General features: G+C 41.4%; 2 protein-coding genes across 6 annotated transcripts in view; one reads left to right on the top strand and one right to left on the bottom strand.

The window, feature by feature from the left end:
* The window catches only part of dnah5 (dynein, axonemal, heavy chain 5), a 92,478-nt gene extending 88,849 nt beyond the window's left edge, over positions 1–3,629 (bottom strand). Inside the window, exon 1 of the mRNA XM_028012637.1 lies at positions 3,398–3,629. Coding sequence (XP_027868438.1) covers positions 3,398–3,487 — 90 coding nt within the window. The 5' untranslated portion in view covers positions 3,488–3,629. The remainder of the gene's footprint in view (positions 1–3,397) is intronic.
* Positions 3,630–4,645: 1,016 nt separating this feature from the next.
* The window catches only part of triob (trio Rho guanine nucleotide exchange factor b), a 100,895-nt gene continuing 83,945 nt past the window's right edge, over positions 4,646–21,595 (top strand). For 2 of the 5 annotated variants that reach the window (XM_028012155.1, XM_028012156.1), the window contains exons 1-2: positions 4,646–4,964; positions 20,523–20,576. In XM_028012155.1, the coding sequence (XP_027867956.1) occupies positions 4,895–4,964; positions 20,523–20,576 (124 nt within the window). In that variant the 5' untranslated portion in view covers positions 4,646–4,894. The remainder of the gene's footprint in view (positions 4,965–20,522; positions 20,577–21,595) is intronic. The other 3 variants (XM_028012151.1, XM_028012150.1, XM_028012153.1) reach the window with 3 other exon arrangements.

The following is a 21,595-nucleotide window of genomic DNA, read 5'->3' on the forward strand; positions in this document are numbered from 1 at the left end:
CTTGGGTAACCTTACCTTGTTTTGATAGTCTGGTTTAAAATGCAGCATAGTTGTAGATGGCCTTTCAGACTGGCTGTTCTTTTTAAATCATTCCAAACGCTTAACTTATTTAGGTTTTCATGACATTAGAGAACTACAAAGACGAGACAACAGAGAAGAAGTGTTTTTACTGCACTATGGGGGGAATCAGCCTCCTTGTTTGGCATGAGAGAAAGGTTAGTGCCCTGAAATTATCAGTGTTGCTCCTGAAAGGGTACCGCTAACTATATAATGTGGTGTTGGATGACGTCCTGTCAGCATGGTAATTATCATGGTCCCGCTCTCACCTTACCAGACTATTATAATAATAGGATGACGAGACAAAGGAGAGTAAGGGTTGAAAGACTGCTTGGTAGGGGAGAATATTCAAACATTCACTCTCTTGAAGTGCAAATGCGTTACAAACACATGTGACCTATATGGTGAGTGAGTGTTGTGGTTACTCACACCTTCATTATGCTGTCTGAATTACCATTGTAAGATGATTGTTTTACTCACATAGCTAGAGGAGTTGTGTGACAGCGAACAAACGGTGACATTAGAGGATAAGTTTAAGATACATTGTGAGTTAATATGCAAACTGTAAAAATAGTAAATCAGTTGCTTATGCTAATTACATATATGTAACCACCGTGAACTAAAGATCACAACAAAATAAAGTAATTTTTTTTATAGTATGTTTTTGTTTAATTCTATGAAACTAATCGGTATTAAAAATTGGAATTATAATTTCTTCATTTTGATATAATTTCAGCACACCCAGCATCTGCACTTTTGAGAGAAGTATTTGCATTTGTATAAATGCAAATACTAAAAAAAAGTGTGAAGTTAAGAGAGTCATTGTTGACCATTAGGATCTCCCAACAGAAGAGCAAGAAAATCAGCAGAGTTAGTTTTAACAACTAACCTGGACAAAGCAAGATTATAGTGAGCTGAAGAAACAATCATGAATTGTGGATAAACTGGGGATAGATTCAGTGATGAATGTTAAATCTGGACTGGCCAAAGAGCTGTAACTGGAGCAGTTGTTAGACGTCATCAGAATAAATCTCCCTGGCAGTCGTTATCTCTACAGTGTATGTATTTGTGGGCATTGAAATTTTAAGACTTTTCTTTCTAGGAAATCAAATATATAGTCAAAGACATAGCTAGCAAACAGTTGGAATCTCAATCCAATTAAAAGTTTGGCTTATCTGTTAACTGTTGACAGAGAATGTTGCAGTCTAATTGATGTAAACTTAATAATTTCCATTAGTGAGCTCAGAGATCAAGCTGCGATAAAAGCAATTGGAGGTGCAACAAAGTCAACAAGCCAGATTGAAAAGGTTAAGCAATTATGCACTATTTTAATTCTTCTAATAGTTTTATTCAGATTACTTAAAATGTTTTTCTTAATTGCAAGTTTAAGTCAAGAGTCCATGGTCTTCAAGTACATTTCTTTCTTTCATTATTATTATTATTATTATTATTATTATTATTATTATTATTATTATTATTATTTAAATCTATGCTTAGTAGTGAAAATGTAGACATAGAAAACAATTTGTTTAAAGATTATGCAAATAGTTGCAGTTAAGAGTTATAAGCAATGATTCACCAGTGGACTGCACACTGGATTGGAGGTTAGCACTGTTGCCTTAAAATTTCCTGAGTTTGAAACAGAGGAGTATTGCTCAAGCTGAATAAGACTGTCAATCCAGTTCATCTGGTCCCTGGTAAGAGGTGGGGTCATGCAAGGATAACCGTTGTTGATCAGTTTAAAACTACACGATACACATAGAACTCTGACCCAGTACTTAGAACATTTTCAAGAATGAATTAGATGTCTCTGAGGATCCCTGTGTGTTGCAGAAGAGAATGGAAAGCATAGCAATAAAATTTGGCTTGGCCATGAGCTGATATTTCTGTGTTGAACTTTCTGCTTGTAAGCTGCCATGAAACAAGAGAGTGATTATGAATTATAAATGAAGAGGCTGGCTCCCCAAATGAGAATACATTGACTTAGACAGGAACAGGTCTGTATTTTCACCAGAAATATTTAAGCTTGCCCTGCAGAAAAAATGTTAAAATAGATGTGAGACCAGTTATATTGAGCATGCATTTCAGCATACATAATTAACAGATGATCTATTTCTGATATATTTCACTACATGATAGATGATACAATTTTTAGTGCCTCCATTGTCTGTTTCAGTTAACGTGACACTTGAGAAGTTGTCCATGTTTGGTCAGAGCTGATGGCATAGGGGAAAAAAAGCCTCGTTGATATTCTCTTCGGTGCAAAGACAGACATTGTAAAACTCTTCTTTCATAGCAAATGAAGGAAATGACATTGTAGGAGACATGTGGGGGTTTTGTACTTTTGAATAGCGTCGTCTATGTTCACAAAAATGCTGTCCTTCAATGATACAAAGTTGACACAGTCTAGCAAAGGGATATTACTTTAATAGCTGGTGGAGAAGCTGCACATATCTAAACCAAACAACTTCAATGGGATTAAAAGAAACCAAATTTAATTAATCTGCAATGAAGAGAAGAAAACTGCCTGGGAATTGTTGACTCAGTGGTTCTGAATGAATATTTCTCACCAGCTCAACACAACAAAGCCAACCCGATATAGTACAGCTATATTAAAAGTAAACTTTTGCTGCATTCATTATCTTTGCACAGCATTTTTACATTTAGGCAACCCTTACGGAAACTATTTAAGGAATATGCCACCATCTTGTGGAGAGATGGCTTCAGTACAAACAACATGATGCACTGCTGTGGTGCTGCCATTTTTACACTACTTTGTTGCACCAGGGCATCTAATCAAGTGGCTCTCCATGTAATTACTAAAAGGATTTTAGGATTTAAAGTTGAAAATGAAGTGTGTAATAATTCTATAAAAGTATATGTAAAGAGTTAAACACTTTTACATTAACACAAATATAAAGTTTTACTTTAAAACCTTTAACATTCACAAAATTATATAAACAGATCAAATTAGCTGATGCTACCACATAGAAAACACTGGAGGTTTGTTTTCAGCCCTGGTTAATCTTTAAGCCAGATGACTGAGCTGTTAAACTTTAGATGAGCAACAGTGAATAGTCAAATCAAACATGGTCACTTTAAAATGTGAAGTGACCATAAAATAAAAATTATAAATAAGCACATTTCAAAATGTCTAAAGTGAATAACTTTTTATGGGCACATTTGCCTTTTTGTCTTTTCTTTTACATAATTAAAAAATAAGCTTTTAACCAGTTTAGAGATTTTTGAGGGGGAAAAAAAGCATTACACTCATCTTCACTCTTGTGTATTATTATGTGTATTATTATTATTATTATTATTATTATTATTTAGCCCAAACCTGCATTTCCTTCTGCATCTCCACAGACACAGACGACTGGCTGGTCCTGTTTCTGTAGTTGATCTTAGCATTCCGGGAGCTGAAGGACATGGCTTCAACTTTTCTTTCTCAAAACTCCTCATAGAAGAAAGAAATACCCATACATCCAACCACTGCTCCTTTTTTCTTTCAATTAATTTAGTTCAGTTTGCAGAGATTTTGCAGAACCCTTCCCCTTCTGAGCACTTGTGTTGTTAGTTACCAGGGCAACAAAGGAGCAAGAAAAAAAAAATAGTGGGTGTGACGTTTTTCCTCTCTTTTCATTTTTTGTTTCCTTTTTCACCAATTTGTCTTTCAAAATAACAACATTTAGAACATTAAATGCACGTGATATTGCATTAAAAAAATATCCAAGTATGGAGAGAATGGTAACAATCGATTTGCACTATTGTGGCAGTGTTCAATGCTTATCAATTTTATAACAGCATTACAATTGCCTTCGACAAGTAAAGAAATTATTAAATTATTATTTTTAATAAACCTCACTTTGAAATAAATAGGACTACGTTGTGCTTGCGTTTAATAACCCTCACGGTGCAATGTATTTGAACAACCCCTAGATGGCAGTAGCCCGACGTCTATAGGACAAAAAGACTGAGCTGGAGCTCATAGGGAGAACTGGGTTAGGTTTGTGGGACAAATGAGCTCATACTGTAGCATCGTCTTCCTCAGTAGGAGATGAAGAGCGAATGAACTCATCCTTTCATTTTACTATCGCTTTGTCCCGCTTATGGGCAAAGTCATGCTAATATAATACCGATAACATGGAATATCTTACAATATGAGTTCCTGTAGTCTGACATTAAAATAAAATAGATAATAATCATCTAATTAGAAAGCCAAATATGTTATTGAAAAGAATTTGAACAAATTGTTTGCGAGAAGGTAGTCTAAAAAGAAGAGGAGGCGGAGTAGTTCCCGGTGGATGTTATCTGTCGGAACATCCCCGCTTACGCAATTAAGATGGGATCCTGACACCCACACAGTCCGCATCAGCACCGCAGCGTGTGGCGCACATCAAAAAATGGAAAAAAAATAAATAAAAAATGGGTGGCGCACATTGCACCAAACCCCCCACACACACACCGAGACGGAATCCCAGGATATCCCACCCTCACCCACCTCTTGAATCGGAATAGCCCTCCTTCATCTGTTCTCCTCCTCTTTTACCTCCGCCTTCTCGCATTATCGCGCCCCCCACCCTCCTCCCTCTTCCTCCACCACCTCCTCCTCATCCTCTGCCTCACGTCCCAACTCGGGAGCGCCGCCGATCGGTCGCCAGGATTTTCCCCTCTCGGCCAAAATGGAGGAGGTTTGTCGCTCATTGAGGGGATCGGATATTACGGATCGGCTTCAATGAAAGTCGCCAGGATTCGCATTCGTTGATCGGTTCCGACTTGCAGCAATAGAAACAACCCAAGGATACCTACAGCCGTTTCCGCCCGAGCGACCGCAGCCATGAGCGCAGGAGAGGGGCTAGATGAGGCTGCAAAGGACGCGGCAGACATAGCGGCGTTTTTCAAATCGGGTAAGTCAGGAGGAGGAAGAAAAGAAAAAGGGGGCGAGTCTGCCTTTGACAGAGCCGAAGCAAAAGCTTTCCGTTTGTTTCCCTTCTGGTCCTGGAGGTTATTATTTACAGATGTCACAAAATGCCTACGCGTGAGAGATGGGCTGCACACCGTGCGTCTGAGGGGCTGGAGGCGAAACAGTTTGTAGTTATTTACATCATTCCAGTCGAGCGCCGACCTGTCATATTGCAGCGTTTTATGGGAACAGCGCGAATATCACCCTCAAATTTCCGAAATGCTCATTAAACAGTGTGCCCATCTCGGGGTTGGACCAAATCTGTTACGAGGTGTGAACGGCTGCAGCCAGACAATGCTGATTGTTTTTGACGTAACATCCATCACGAACCCATTGACGGCTCACAGAGCAGCCTTCAGAATCCATGCCTAGAGGCCAGTCGACTTAAATAATGTCTGTGAAATATGTAAAAGGGAAATACGGAGGTGTGCATGCAGTGGGCCCCTCTGGTGTGATGGCATCATCAAAACAAAATAAGGATGGGCCTGTTTACATTCAAACCCTACAGTCAAAACATCATTATCTTAAGCAGATTCGAGTAGGGTGAAATACTAGTCCTATAAACAATGCTTTGCAAAAGTATTTATTGCAACAACAAACTTGATTCTACTTAATTAGATGCATTATGCATTACATAGCAGCACAGTAACGCATAATTGTAAAGGGTATTAATATTTTATTTTAATAAAAATCTGAAAATGGTGGCATGAATATGTGTTCATCCAACTTTAATCTTATTATATATAAATAAAAACCTAAATTGTCCTTTGGAAAACATCTAAAACTTGTGTGCAATTTGGGCTTAGTGTAATTACAGTTGTTTTTAAAGGCCTCCGACTGGTTGCAGAAGTGAACAGAAAGATTCACAGAGACCAAGTACCTTAGCATACAGGTCAGGGATGAGATTGTGGAGGAGGTTACAGCAGGGCCAGGTTGCAAAGCAACATCCGAAGCGTTGAGCATCTCACAGAGAACTACTCAAGTCTACTGGGTGATATTAGGAACACATTTTCTTCAGGAGGTGAAGGTTCACCCTTCAGCAGGGCAACCGCTGTAAACATACAGACAAAGGTAAAATGGCTTGGTCTAGCTTAAAACATATCCATGTGCTACATTGACTCTTAAGAGTCCATTTATGTTCTAAATAGCTTGAGAACTATTTAAAAAAGAATAAGGAAAATATTTTAAAACTTTCAAATCTATAGTTCTACCATGACATAACATGAAACAGTTTATTGGGTATGAATACTTTAGCAAGATTCTATTTATTTATGCTTATTGACCAAAAACAGAGTCTTTGAAAGACCCAGTTTCAAGTCAAAGTCCAAGATGGTGTCCAGATCAGCACTCACCAAAACAACCAGCTGTCTCTTGCTCCTTCAGCTACTTCCCCCTGTGACACTTGGTGCCTTAGGGTCTGCTGGTCAGTTTCCCCTCTGGCCGAGAGCAAGCAGGGATGCTAACTTTTTCTTGTGTCCACCTCGATGTGATTGTAAAGTCTTAGTTATAATTGATTTCTCTGACTTGCACACCCAGATATACATACACTCTAAACAGTCTGCAAACCACATCCTTCCCTCTCCAAACTGTCACTGACAGTCAGACAGTTAGGACTGTAGAAATGGATTGTATTCAAATGCCTTCTTATGTCTGGCTGGATGCCTGCCAGTGTGTATTTTCCTATAGCTGTGTTGCACCCAGCCAGAAAGTTGGCTTGCAAGTGAAGTTGGGTCTGCTTGGATGTTTGTGTAGCGGCAAATGCAGTTCATACAGTATTCATGAAGGAGACAGAAATAGTTTGTACCCTGAAGAATTCTTTTTCTTTTTTTTTTTAGAAGAGACTATTATGAAGTGAAAGTATGGAAAACGAAGTTGGTCGGAGAACATCACAAGAACACTGTTGGAAGTTGCGTTTGTCAGACGCAGTTTAGAACCAAGGGTTCTGGAAGTTCTCAGACTTATTGTTCACATTTTCTATTTATTCCAGGGGAAAAAAAACAACTTTTATTTATTTCCATTGTGTTTATGACCTTCACAATGAACACATTAAGTTGTATAAAGAGTTTACTGCTTTCAGCCTGTGTTTTATTTACTGTTTTTATTCCTGAACAGTTCAAAGCCAGTCAGTATTGTCACTGATGTCTCAGTTGTCTTTGTTGTCTTTATTATCCATCTATATTTGGTTTCACAAACACAGTCTGTCTAAACATGATATCCCTGTTTATTTGGTCATAAAGGTACTCCATATGTGGTGCAAAGTCTTGTAACCTTTGCAACAATCTCTCCCTAATAGATGCCAGCTTGTTGCATGTTGAAATCTTTGTACACAGCTGTAGGCTCTGGTTGATCCCTAGCAGTTTTATTTCTGAGGCTCTGTTTACACTGTAGCTGCCCTGCTTCTTCAGAAAAAAAAATAAATAAAACCAAACATGCTACAGATTCTTTTGCCAAGCAATAATTTTATTGATTGACTGGCAGCCTGATTAACATGAGAGGCTAATTTCTTTATTAGTCAGATATGGTAGCATGATTGTAAGATTTAGAGCTTTAGAGCTAATTGTTTGGCTGATTAAATTTTAATTTGCCTCACCTGGACAGAAGATATTATTATTGGCTTTTTGCAAGACTTGATGCTTCTTTCTGCTTGATTATTTTCAGGAAGCAGATGGTGCTTCATCTCAAGCCCACTCTGTTGCTTTGGATTACAGCTCAGCTGCTGAGTCACCCTCCCAGGTTGCTCATGCCATGACTTCACATCCCAGCTTTCAAATTGTGCCAAATATTCCTAAATGCCAGTGGCTAAACAGACAATATAACTTTATCACTTGAGTTAAATAAAGGTAGCTCAAGCTCAAGGTCTCACTTAAAAGGCTTATTTCCAGATTTTCTTCTCTTCAGCTGTGCTTAAGGCTGTAGTCCATCTATCCTTTCATCCACTGGGTATACCTACTTACCTATGTAGAGCCATGGGGACCTGCCTCCAGCGGTCAAGTGGTGGGTTACAGACTAAACAGTTTTGCTAGTCCATGACCACACAGAGATACAAGGACAAACAAGCCACCACATACTCAGTCACATGAGCTATTCAATCAGACCAGTCAACCTAATGTGCATGTTTTCATACTGTGGGAGGTAGCCAGAGAACATGTAGAAAACCCACGATTGTACTGGAAGAACATTCAAACTCCATGGCGAAATACCTCAGGCTGAGATTCGAACCCAGAACCTTCTTGGTAGAAAGTAGTAGTGTTAACAACTGTGCCACCCTGCAGCCTGTCTATATATGTATATATATATAAAAAAATAGAAGCTAAATGCCAGGTAGATGAGCACATGGCTAGAAGTTACAAAAGAGTGTTAATGTTATATGTGGAGAAATCTTCCATTAATGCAAAATACCATAACTAACAAAGAAGAAAGTAGTCGTAATTAATATTTTTCTTAAGTAAAAGCTTTCATCTCATAATTATATGGCAATTTATACAGTGAGGAGGAGGAAGTCAGAAACAATCTTCTCTGAGAGGCAGCAGCTTGGAAACTGGATTCATCTCAGTTCAATTTATCTATAGAGCCAGTTGACAACAAATATCGTCTCAATGCACTATACGAAAAAAATCTATCTTATCCAATCATGCACTGTTTCAAAGTCAATTGTATATTTTACAATTTGATCCCAGTTATCAAACAGTGCACTTGGTTTTAATTTATTTTTCAAATTGGTTATAAAGTTTAAAGTCTTATGAAACACAGTGACTTTCAGCATTCACTCCTTCTAGACCAGCATTAATTATTATGCATAAGTGGACTGTTGACTCCATTGTCGACTCCAAGATGCAGTATCACACCGTAAAAACTCAACTGATATTTTCCTTGTGAAAAAACTAGCATTTGTTTTACCCTAAAAGGTCCTTTCAAGCTAGTGGTATGCAATGATGACAGAAGATGAAATCCTGATTATAGTCAAAGTCAATCACTTTCTCCATCATTTAGATCAGACATTGAAGAAAAGAAAATAACTCAACGGTGCAGTTAATTATCGAAAATAAACATACAAGAGGAAATTTATGACAGAACAGTTATTGTTTTTATGAATATGATCTGTAGATGTAACTAAATGTTTTGCACTGACAGAAGATACAAGCAGTCCGAACACAGATTTTCTGTTCCTTCATAGCTACATCTCTGGGGAAAATGAGGAGTGCTCACTCCTTCCTTTACTGGCTTGCCAATAAGGAGCTACATAAAGATACAATATTTTCCCTTAGGAAGATGCTTTTTAACACATCAGTCTGCTTTGTTTTTACAGCATGCAGTTGCTCTCTACTGTTCCATATGATATGGAGCTCTAAGTATTGGAAGGCAGATTTCATCTTAGTAAGACCTGATTTCAAGGGGTTTTAGTTGGAAGGAGTTTTATGTCCAAAAAAGGCACGGTAAAATTATTTATTGGCTTTGAAACATGGTGGAAAGTCAGGTTGTTATATTTGTTGGCATGATGATGAATATTTGTGCGTTTTGGGCTTTATGTTGCAGTTAATAAGTAATTGTAAGTCTTTGTACAGGATGCAAGTGTTGTCCTTGTAAAACATTTTTGCAATACAAGAATCTCTCTCGGGATTTCAAATATTTTAATGAAACAATTTTGGTGCTTGAGACAGATTTTCTCAACAAGTGGAAACAAACGCAAAATCAATTTTCTCAAGGTTTTGAAGACACGGAATAGAGGCATTTTAATTTACACAGAAACAACTTTCTTATGCTGTTCAGAAATGTATACATGCTTTCAAACACCGGTTAGTCTGTGCTAAAGTTGCAGTTTAGGGCTTTCAAAGACCTGTATGTACAGCACTTTAATTTAAGCTACAGTGTAAAAAAAAAAAGAAAAAGCTATTTTATTCCCAGAGAAGTGATATGAAATGCACATGTGCAAGTTACTGTCAGTGATGAACAAAAAAAACATATCCCTGTTTCCAGTATTGTCCATCACATATTTATTATTGTATCATATGATTCCCAATCCTACTCAAGTACTTTTGTATCTTCAAGTTTCAAACTCAGGGCAGCAGAATGTGAATCCCTTCCCACTTGACCGTTAGCAGGGGTCAGCAACCTTTACAAGCCAAACAGCTATTTTTTCAGTCCTACTAAATACAACTTTTATGGAGTCACAAAACATATATTATCCTCTGGAAAAACAGATAAATCAAGTCTTATACCTATTATTCATTTTTTATGGCTGATTTTATGTCTTATATTTTCAAAACAACAAAAAATTTTTTGACTTTTTTGCATAAAGAAAATGAAACTATTTCTATGACCTGAATGGTCCATGTGAAAAAAGCTAACCCAAGAGTACTAAGCCCCGATATCCACTTTAAGAATTAGCAATAAACCTATAATCAGTATGACAGTACAAATTCATCCATCCATCCATCCATCTTCTTCCGCTTATCCGAGGTCGGGTCGCGGGGGTAGCAGCTTCAGAAGGGAGGCCCAGACTTCCCTCTCCCCAGCCACTTCTTCCAGCTCCTCCGGGTGAATCCCGAGGCGTTCCCAGGCCAGCCGAGAGACATAGTCCCTCCAGCGTGTCCTGGGTCTTCCCCGGGGCCTCCTCCCGGTGGGACGTGCCCGGAACACCTCACCAGGGAGGCGTCCAGGAGGCATCCTGACCAGATGCCCAAGCCACCTCAACTGGCTCCTCTCGATGTGAAGGAGCAGCGGCTCTACTCTGAGTCCCTCCCGGATGACTGAGCTTCTCACCCTATCTCTAAGGGAGAGCCCAGCCACCCTACGGAGAAAACCCATTTCGGCCGCTTGTATCCGCGATCTCGTTCTTTCGGTCATGACCCAAAGCTCATGACCATAGATGAGGGTGGGAACGTAGATCGACCGGTAAATCGAGAGCTTCGCTTTTTGGCTCAGCTCTCTCTTCACCACGACGGACCGGTACAGCGCCCGCTTGACAGCAGACGCTGCGCCAATCCGCCTGTCGATCTCCCGCTCCCTTCTTCCCCCATTTGTGAACAAGATCCCGAGATACTTAAACTCCTCCACTTGGGGCAGGACACCCCCCCTGACCCGGAGAAGGCACTCTACCCTTTTCCGGCTCAAGACCATGGCCTCGGATTTGGAGGCACTGATCCCCATCCCGGCCGCTTCACACTCGGCTGCGAACCGATCCAGCGAGAGCTGCAGATCACGATCTGATGAAGCCAAAAGGACCACATCGTCTGCGAAAAGCAGAGATGAGATCCTAAGGCCACCAAATCGGATCCCCTCAACACCTTGGCTGCGCCTAGAAATTCTGTCCATGAAAGTGATGAACAGAATCGGTGACAAAGGGCAGCCCTGGCGGAGTCCAACTCTCACCGGAAACGAGCCCGACTTACTGCCGGCAATGCGGACCAGACTCTGACACCAGTCATACAGGGACCTGACAGCCCGTATCAAAGGGCCCGGTACCCCATACTCCCGGAGAACCCCCCACAGGGCTCCCCGAGGGACACGGTCGAACGCCTTCTCCAAGTCCACAAAACACATGTAGACTGGTTGGGCGAACTCCCATGCACCCTCCAGGACCCTGCTGAGGGTGTAGAGCTGGTCCAGTGTTCCACGACCAGGACGAAAACCACACTGCTCTTCCTGAATCCGAGGTTCGACTATCCGACGGACCCTCCTCTCCAGGACCCCTGAATAGACCTTGCCAGGGAGGCTTAAGAGTGTGACCCCTCTATAATTGGAGCACACCCTCCGGTCCCCCTTTTTGAACAGGGGGACCACCACCCCAGTCTGCCAATCCAGGGGAACTGCCCCCGATGTCCATGCGATATTGCAGAGTCGCGTCAACCAACACAACCCTACAACATCCAGAGCCTTAAGGAACTCCAGGCGGATCTCATCCACCCCCGGGGCCTTGCCACCGAGGAGCTTTTTAACCACCTCGGCGACCTCGCCCCCAGAGATTGGAGAGCCCAACCCAGAGTCCCCAGGCTCCGCTTCCTCAGTGGAAGGCATGTTGGTGGGATTGAGGAGGTCTTCGAAGTACTCTGCCCACCGGCCCACAACGTCCCGAGTAGAGGTCAGCAGCACACCATCCCCACTATAAACAGTGTTGGTGCTGCACCGCTTCCCCCCCCTGAGACGCCGGATGGTGGACCAGAATCGCCTCGAAGCCGTGCGGAAGTCTTTCTCCATGGCCTCTCCAAACTCCTCCCACACCCGAGTTTTTGCCTCAGCAACCGCCCGAGCCGCATGCCGCTTCGCCCGCTGCTTCCGGAGTCCCACAGGCCAAAAAGGCTCGATAGGACTCCTTCTTCAGCCTGACGGCATCCCTCACCGAAGGTGTCCACCAACGGGTTCGAGGGTTGCCGCCGCGACAGGCACCTGCGGCCACAGCTCCGATCGGCCGCCTCGACAATGGAGGCACGGAACACGGTCCACTCAGACTCCATGTCTCCCACCTCCCCCGGGACGTGTTCGAAGTTTTGCCGGAGATGGGAGTTAAAGCTCCGTCTCACAGGGGATTCCGCCAGACGTTCCCAGCAGACCCTCACAACACGTTTGGGCCTGCCAGGTCTGACCGGCTTTCGCCCCCACCACCGGAGCCAACTCACCACCAGGTAGTGGTCAGTGGACAGCTCCGCACCTCTCTTCACCCGAGTGTCCAAGACATACGGCCGCAGATCCGATGAAACGATGACAAAGTCGATCATCGAACTGCGGCCTAGGGTGTCCTGGTGCCAAGTGCACATATGGACACCCTTATGCTTGAACATGGTGTTCGTTATGGACAATCCATGGCGAGCACAGAAGTCCAGCAACAGAACACCGCTCGAGTTCAGGTCGGGTGGGCCGTTCCTCCCAACCACGCCCCTCCAGGTCTCACTGTCGTTGCCCACGTGAGCGTTGAAGTCCCCCAGCAGAACAAGGGAGTCCCCAGGAGGAGCACTCTCCAGTACCCCCTCTAAGGACTCCAAAAAGGGTGGGTAATCTGAACTGTCGTTCGGCCCGTAAGCACAAACGACAGTCAGAACCCGTCCCCCCACCCGTAGGCGGAGGGATGCTACCCTCTCGTTCACCGGGGTAAACCCCAACGTACAGGCGCCGAGATGGGGAGCAACAAGTATGCCCACTCCTGCCCGACGTCTCTCTCCCTGGGCAACTCCAGAGTGGAAGTATGTCCAGCCCCTCTCAAGGAGACTGGTTCCAGAACCAGAGCCATGCGTCGAGGTGAGACCGACTATTTCTAGCCGGAACCTCTCGACCTCACGCACTAGCTCCGGCTCCTTCCCCACCAGAGAGGTGACATTCCACGTCCCAAGAGCCAGTTTCTGCAACCGAGGATCGGACCGCCAGGGTCCCCTCCCTTGGCCGCCACCCATCACACAGTGCACCCGACCCCTTTGGCCCCTCCCACGGGTGGTGGGCCCATGGGAGGGGGGGCCCATGTTTCCTCTTCGGGCTGAGCCCGGCCGGGCTCCATGGGTAAAAGCCCGGCCACCAGACGCTCGCCATCGTGCCCCCCCTCCAGGCCTGGCTCCAGAGTGGGGCCCCGGTGACCCGCGTCCGGGCGAGGGAACACCAAGTCCAAGGTTTTCCTTCATCATTGGGGTCTTCGGGCTGCACTTTGCCTGGTCCCTCACCTAGGACCTGTCTGCCTTGGGTGACCCTACCAGGGGCATGAAGCCCCAGACAGCATAGCTCCTAGGATCATTGGGGCACTCAAACCCCTCCACCACGATAAGGTGGCAGCCCATGGAGGAGGACAGGTACAAATTGCAAGGGGAAATACTGGACTGTGGAATGAGTAAGATATAGTCAAAATTAAAGATATAGCAACATCTGTTCAGTCTGTTGGCGCGCACAGGACAGAGACACCTTATCATCCTCCAGCGTCCATTTAATCTGAGCAACATGTCGATAGGCAGACCTTGATGAAGATGGTAATATACATAGGATGTTGCACAACAAGACTGTATTTGAAGCACTGAGTGGACATTTGGACAGCAAACCTCAGTCCCAGGGGAAATATCTAGTTTAAATAGCACCCACAGGTGAAGGCTTCAAGTTGTAAGCCTCAACCCTTCAGGTCCATAACTGCAGCTACATGGCCTAAAACCCTCAGACGGTTCGGTGATCTTGGCAAATTTCCTTGCATGATGTCAACAGGAAAAGTGATCTTCTATGACAGGGATTGTGTGTACATTGCAGAACTATGATTTAAAAGTTGCCTTGTTCCAGAAAAAAGGCTCAGATGTGAATAAAGTTTGGTCGAGTTCACGCAACATTCAGAGCAGTAGAAAAATGAAGACTTGAATCATTTTGATGGATTGTCCTGGAAATACCCTTATGAAAGCAATACGATAAAACATCCTTCAACTTAGACCACAAATAGTAGGTGTGGTTTATGTACTCCATAGTACATTTGAGATTACATTTTGCAACAACATATCTCTTAATTAATCCCGATCAAATATGTTAAAGTACTATTGAGACCTTATGGCAAAAGTCAAAATAACATTTGCACAGTGGAGCATTTTTGAAAATGATTATTTCATATACAGACTCTAAAGTGATTCTTAAATGAAGTTACTGGTCCGGCAATTGCATTACCTTGCCGGACTTAATGGTGAAATTTAATTGTCGTAAAGGCAGCCAGATGTATGCTCCTGTTAGCTTTCATTTATACGACAGATTTTCTTTTGCACTAAAATAGCACTGGATAAGCATGCATGCCAGTGCAGTCTGTCTTTTTTTTTTGTAGCTGTGTCGAAAATAATTGTAAATCCACGCAGCCTCAGTAGCTACTCAACAATTAAATTAACACTAGTTGCACCAGCTTTGACTTTGTGTGTTCAATGACTGAGGATATAATTAAGATGTCAGCATCAGTAATGACACTGCCGTTATTGACAACTCAGTGAGCTGTGTCCCTCTGTGCCCACAGCAAACCCAATGACCTGTGCCAGTACAAGCTGTAATGAGACCCGAACCATCGAGCAGTGATCTCTCATTTTCTTGTAGTGCAGTCAAAACTGATGGGAGCTTAATGACCTGTAATATCACCTTGCAAACTCAAGAGTAAATCTCTTCTGCTGATGAGATGGAGGAATTTCAACTAGGGGTGAAGTCTGTCGCTTAAGACAAATCTGCAACAATAATCTATATAGTCCATGTCTAAGAAAACATGCTTGGAGATCATAAATGGGGCAGATTTTGTGAGGACAGATATAGGAACAAGGAGAAAAGAAAAAGAGCTAAGGAAGGAATTCAAGACAGGATAAAAAGGAGAGCAAGATGCAGAAAGAGAGGACACAACTCAGAGGGATAAACAAGCCTTCACTCATCAAATTATAGATCTCAGGCTTGGGTGGAGCTCACCCCGTAAAATGTAGGCTATGCTGTTCTTCCTGAGGCTTTAACCTTACGGTTAGATCCAGGGGCAGCCTAATTGGCAGTTGGTCAGAGTTAAAGATCATAAGCTTTGACTGGCATGGCTTTCACTGCTGAATCTCATAGGCTCACTCGCGCCGTTAACTCTCACTTACTGAACTCAGCAAAATGAGACCACTAAATTGAGTTATTTTGACATCTGAGTAAGGTCCCGGGCATTCTGTTGACCACTGTTAAAATTATTTCTATCAAACTTTGACTTTATTATCGCATATTAAACCGACAGAGATGAATGTCATCATGTTTTCTGTTTCCAGATGTTCAGAGGACTAGGCTACAACATGTTTTCAAAAAGAATCTGTAAAAATGAATCATGCAGACTGCAAGCTGTGGCCATGATGAGTGGCAGAGCAGTGTTCTATCGGAATGTGCAACTGGGAATTTACTTATCATGACAAAATGCATTTGTTTCTTCATAATACCCGTAAGATTGAGAGATGTGAAAAAGTTTTCTTGATTTGTTATTTCATGACCATTTTTGTAAAGATATGTTTTTTAAACATTTTAAAAGCTCTGAAATCTGAACTGAACTCATTGATATTTTTCAGGTACTTAGGGCCATTTTATCACACAGTCAAGTAACTGTCACAGTTGGTTGTTATGAAAATGCTGTACATTTGAAAAACAACCTAAAAGAAGTTTGACTTTGTATCAGAGCCATATCTGATGCCTTGAAATTGGCTTCTGTCTCTTTAAGAACCCTCTACATTTTTCCAATGCTCCCCCTTCAGCAAGTCATCACAACAGTTCTTCGTCATGCCAGGCATTTATGTTGTGTACAACCATTCTTAGGAGCTCAGCAGACAGGCAGTTCCACCATGTGTTTGCTAATTGCTGCCATTGCTAGACTAGAGGAGCTCAGTGGGGAAGGTATGGGGGAACATCAACGCCCATACCTTCTATTTTCTATTCTTTCTTGTCTTTTACAGCAAGGACTAATCAATGATAGTGGGAAGATTGATGGAGATAAATATAGGGCTGACTTGGGCAAAAAGAAAATATCAGAGAATACAAAAACCTGAGAATGGAGTGGCAGTTTTTATTAGACATATATTTGTGGATAACTTGAAATTGATTATCAGGATGGCCAAGAAGTTGGTTACATATTTGCGGGATGCTGACTTCACACACATACACATGATGTGGACACATGCACAGGGGTGTAAATCACTGTATCCCACACACGACGCCTAAGGTCTGGGACACACAAAAAAAGAAAGATGATGGATGAATGGAGGGAGGAGTATTGCAGATCATAAAAAAGATGGTGGGCTGCTCTGTGTATCTCCTGCAAATTCACCAACTGATAAAAAAGTAGCCCCCATCTGTAAACAACAGACTCCCACCCACACAATCCCCTCACCCTTTCCATTCCTCCCAGTTCTTTCCAACATAGCTGATGTCTGTCTTTGGCTTATGGTCAAAATTCCAACAATGGTATTGGTTTGTCACATCAGATCTTTTGCCACAACATTTATTTGTGATATTAAAGTCTGAGTGTGCAACTTTCATTAAAATGTGTTTTTGACATTTTCTAAAAATGTAATCCTCTTCCTCCATGTGTCCCTGTTGCCCTCTTCAAAAATGCACCGCTCCAAAAACAACCAATCAGATTCAGGAGGAGGGTCTTAGTGCAGTCAATCATTCTCATTTATGTGCTGCTCAATGTACTAACGGCAGAGAAACAATTTACTGTTTCAGTTTATCTGCCAGCATCTCCAGACATGCTATCTAGCCTTAAGTGTTCACAGCAGACTCTGCTGATGGGAAGAAGCTGTAGAGGAGTAGAGAGCTTCTCCCCATTTTGGTCAGAATACACACCTTCTGATCTAGCTGTGTATTTTTGTAGTTAGCACTGGGAGAAGGCAGAGGAGCTTTTTTCCCTCAGATTATCTGTCTCATATTATACTATTATGACACAATGACCGTTTTAGTGCATATATATATATGCATTATTATTTTTATTTTTTTTTTTTACGGAGTAGGAAAAAAATTAAAGGGTTATGTAACTTTTGTCAGTCTTAAATGCTTAAAAGTTTTTTTTATTTAATTTTTTTACATTTTTATGTGTAAAGCTAAAAGACTTCGCTCCAGTAAATGAAACGGAGAAACAGCCATTGTTGCTTCAGAACATATATTACTTATAGGTATTCATTTAGAAAATATGATTTCTCCCTCCTCGATCTGTATGCTCTGTACTTACCCTAAGTGATGCCCCTCCCCTGTCACTCTCTTTCCCTTTAGCTCAAACCATGAAAACATCTGGATTTGAGATCTGAAGTCACAAACCTCCCACAATGCTTTGTGGTTCTTTCTTTTTTCTTTTTTTTTTTTTCAAGAATAGACCTTTGAAAAAGGAGCCAAGAAGTCATGAGGGCATGCACTCCTTGAATCATAGAGTTCTTAAAAAGCTTCTAAAAAAGGATAGATTATGTGCCGCCAAACTATGTTACATTTTTCCTTCCGTTTTGCTAAAATGTGTTTCTGCGCTCCTCTTCGACTGAAGAATGAGAAATGTTCTGCCACAATTTTGTAGAATTTATTTTTCCACACAGACACACACAGTCAAGAAGACATACAGTCATTTTGCATTTTCACAGTCACAAGTAGCTGGTTGAGGAATGAATGGATGCAGGCAGAAACCTAAGTTCAGACTTCAGTAACGGAGCGGAAAACTCCAGAATTCGAAAACTAATCACAAGTTAAGCAGCAGAACCAGAACCAGTAAACCAGAAGGATCAAATAAAACCCCAGAACTTGTCTACTCTGCGCTGAATATTTTCTGACACCAATATATTTTTCAGTTTTTTTTAATCTTCATTTTTTTAAAATATCTTGGATTGCAATCAAAACATGGCAATACCAGTGCTATGTGATAAGATCAACATCAGAATTCAAAGAAAGGTCCAGAGCATGGCCAATGCATAGTAAGGCTAAACAGGTGTAACTCATCTTCTCTCATTGTTTAGTCTGTCCTCTCAGTCGTTAACTTCCTTACCGCACATCTGAAGTTTGATGAAAACAAAGCCAAAACAAATCAAGAGGAATGAATGAAAAGAGATACAACTGCTCCATTGTTATTGTGGTTGTATAATTGTTTCTAATCATCTCAGGCGATTAGAAACAGGATCACAAAGATGTTTCATACAAAGTAATACAAAGATGTTTCAAAACCTCATGCAAAAACATTGACACTAAGGTATTTTTAAGTTACTCTTGCTGAATGTTTCCCTGAATGTTTCTGGAAGATTAGCAGCAATTTTGAAACATAAAACTTGCTAGCCTGCATTTCACATAAACATACTACAGTTTTTGAGGCTCCTACTTGTTTTCCCACACTTTTCCAGACCACAGTATACATAGTTATCTGCCCATTTTGTGTACATTTTTAAGCACATCTGTGTGCATTTTGAATTTATGATTTATGATTCAAATAAGGGAGAGGTAAAAATAAAAGAAAAAAAGAGGATGGATAGATTTACGCAATGACATTGAATAAAATATATGAATAAATACATTTTTCCAGACATGGAAGCTGCTTAAAATCCCCACCTTTCTAGCAATGCAGGAATCCTGAAATTTTTGCACACATTGATATCACACATATTTATATGTTCAAAACAAAGAGTGGCATAATATGGCGTTTGCTTTGGTGAAATCAAACCCCTGCTTTTGCGTTGTGTGTTTGCATGCATGTGTGAGACTGCTTGTCTTCTGTCAACAGCTGTGTCAAGCCTGTCCAACAGGACCTGTGTAGTCTCGCTCTCGCAAACAGACTCTTGCTGCCTCAGTCCCACTAGCTTTTGAAGACGGAGTGAGGCTCTAAATCGAGTCATGTAAGCAGAGCTCTTTTGACTCGGCCTTGGCCCTTCAGCCTTCGGATAAAATAGGCCAAGGATCAGGCTTAACATCCCATGCTTGTAAGAGAGCGTTTACCTCTGGTACATTGGTTGCTGGTCTACAACTTTTGCTCATCCGTTTCATTATTACTGATTCTGTTTTATAGAGTATTCATCTATAGGCAAAGTTTGCAAGCCGTAAAATGTTAGGTGTCTCCATGTGACATATGATGCCACCTCTCTGTAATGAAAAATTTATAATTTTATTGTATGAGAATGTTCTTCTAGTTATGAAATATCGATTTCTTCAGGGGAACATTTGGTTCCTCGTGTTCTGTGCCTGAACCTGTAAAGTTCTCTTTGTCTCCTTTTTTTTGTTGTTTTTTACTTCAATTTGAAATTGATGCCAAATAATGCGTGATGCTTTTAATGCTTAACTAGTTTCTGAGAATTCAAAACTGTAGTACAGATCACAGCTGTGACTTCACTGTCCTTCCTTCCGGCCCGTGGTTTTTACCTCTCAGCCCACTCGGATCCCTCTGTCCTCTGTCTTTTCACTGATAAGGCCTTGAGCGCTTTATCAGGACCTTTTCGTGGACCAAACACTTCATCTGCTCCGCGTAGAACGAGGCATACAGTGTGTAAGCAGGTGCTTACTGTAATCCTCGCTAGGCAACAGCATATGCCAGGCTGTTTTTTTCAGAAAGGAAGCCAGGAGAAGTCAGAGTGGAGAACTAAGCTGGCTGTGTCCCTCTTTCCTTCCTCCCTGTTATCTTGTGCCACGATAGTGCCATGTTGTTGAGTGACCCAGAAAGCAGTTCTTCTTCTGTTCAATGTATGATGCATGGCAGTGAAAGTAAGCATTTGGGAAAGGATTTATTTGGAGTGAGATTCAAATAGTGTGAGGAGCTCTTTTCACATCAAGGCATTAAAGTTTTCATTAATGCAAGTTTTATAGTGCTTAAACCCCTATGCTGCAGTGTGAATGCACAAGCATCTGTGTGCAACATGCAAGACAGTGTTTAATCTTAGTTAGGGGACAAACCAGATATCTGGATCAAAGGGTCGTTGGTACTGTAAGCACCCTGTAATTCCACCACTTCAACAGGCTTTGCTGCATCTCCAGTTGGTTGCAGCATTCTTCAATCTGTTTGTGCCTCTTTGAACTCATCATGCGTCTCTCTGTGTGTGTGTGTGTGGTTTTTTTTTAGACTGCTCTCTTCCAAAATGTGAATCCAAACTGGATGGCCCTGGTCAAACCTCAGGTAGGTCAAACTCCTTCCTAACCGTGCAACAGTCATTCATATCATTTCTAAAGTATCCCAACATATTTATTTTTTGGTTATTTTACAGTGGTCTACATAGATTTTTTGGGGGCATTTTACAGTTTTTGTGTATAACCTTGAGCTTGAATTTTTTCATGTCAGTGAAATTAGTCTTCCGAGTTAGCAATGGAATAATGTAGGAGCCAATTTTTAGCCATCTGACTGGCTTTGTAGTCAAACAGATGTGGGAGGGGCAGCACTGCATTATTGTTGTAAAGTAAAACTCTGTTCACACTCGCTACTTTTTTTTATGTCATAAATTAATCTTAAGGGAAAGCTCAGGTTGTTTACAGGTTCAGTAAAGTCATTTCCAGTAATAGATCCCTTACCTCCAGTAGACAGATGTCATATTATTGCAACGTACTGTTACTTCACTAAAGTTACACTGGTGAACTCTGCTGATTCTGTCCAGCCACCTGGAAAAAGTCGATATTTAGTCCACCAGGATAAACATATCACCCTCCCTGTTGTTTGACAGACTCATTATCTATTATCATGGAGTGTTTTAACCCCCAAATCTAAATATTTTCAGTTTGAAGTGTTTTGAATTGCTAAAATAAGCTAAAACAAGAGTGAGTTCATCTGACTAGCTATTACCCTTTCACTATTTATTTACTTTTCTATCAGCCTGAGAGAAGGCTGATGGGAGTGTTTTGTTATTAAGGATGATAATTGTTACAAAAACAGTAAAACAAAAGTGTATTCTTCGACTCCGATTTGAATTTAAATGTTTCTTATTAATGATAATTAATCTCACTTATTAAACTCTGGACTATCCAATTGGATAAATATAAAAGCTATGAGCGAAAGCTTTGGAAACTGAAATATTTGCCAACCTTAATAACAAATACCAGCCCACGCACGGTGAGGAAGAATTATTTCGTCGTTGTTAAAACATAGAAAAAATGAATTCCATTTTAAATAAAATCTTGTCTTTTCTCAAAGCTTCCCTGAATTAA

Source organism: Xiphophorus couchianus, chromosome 3 (genome assembly GCF_001444195.1).
Source record: "Xiphophorus couchianus chromosome 3, X_couchianus-1.0, whole genome shotgun sequence".
Classification (NCBI taxonomy): Eukaryota; Metazoa; Chordata; class Actinopteri; order Cyprinodontiformes; family Poeciliidae; genus Xiphophorus; species Xiphophorus couchianus.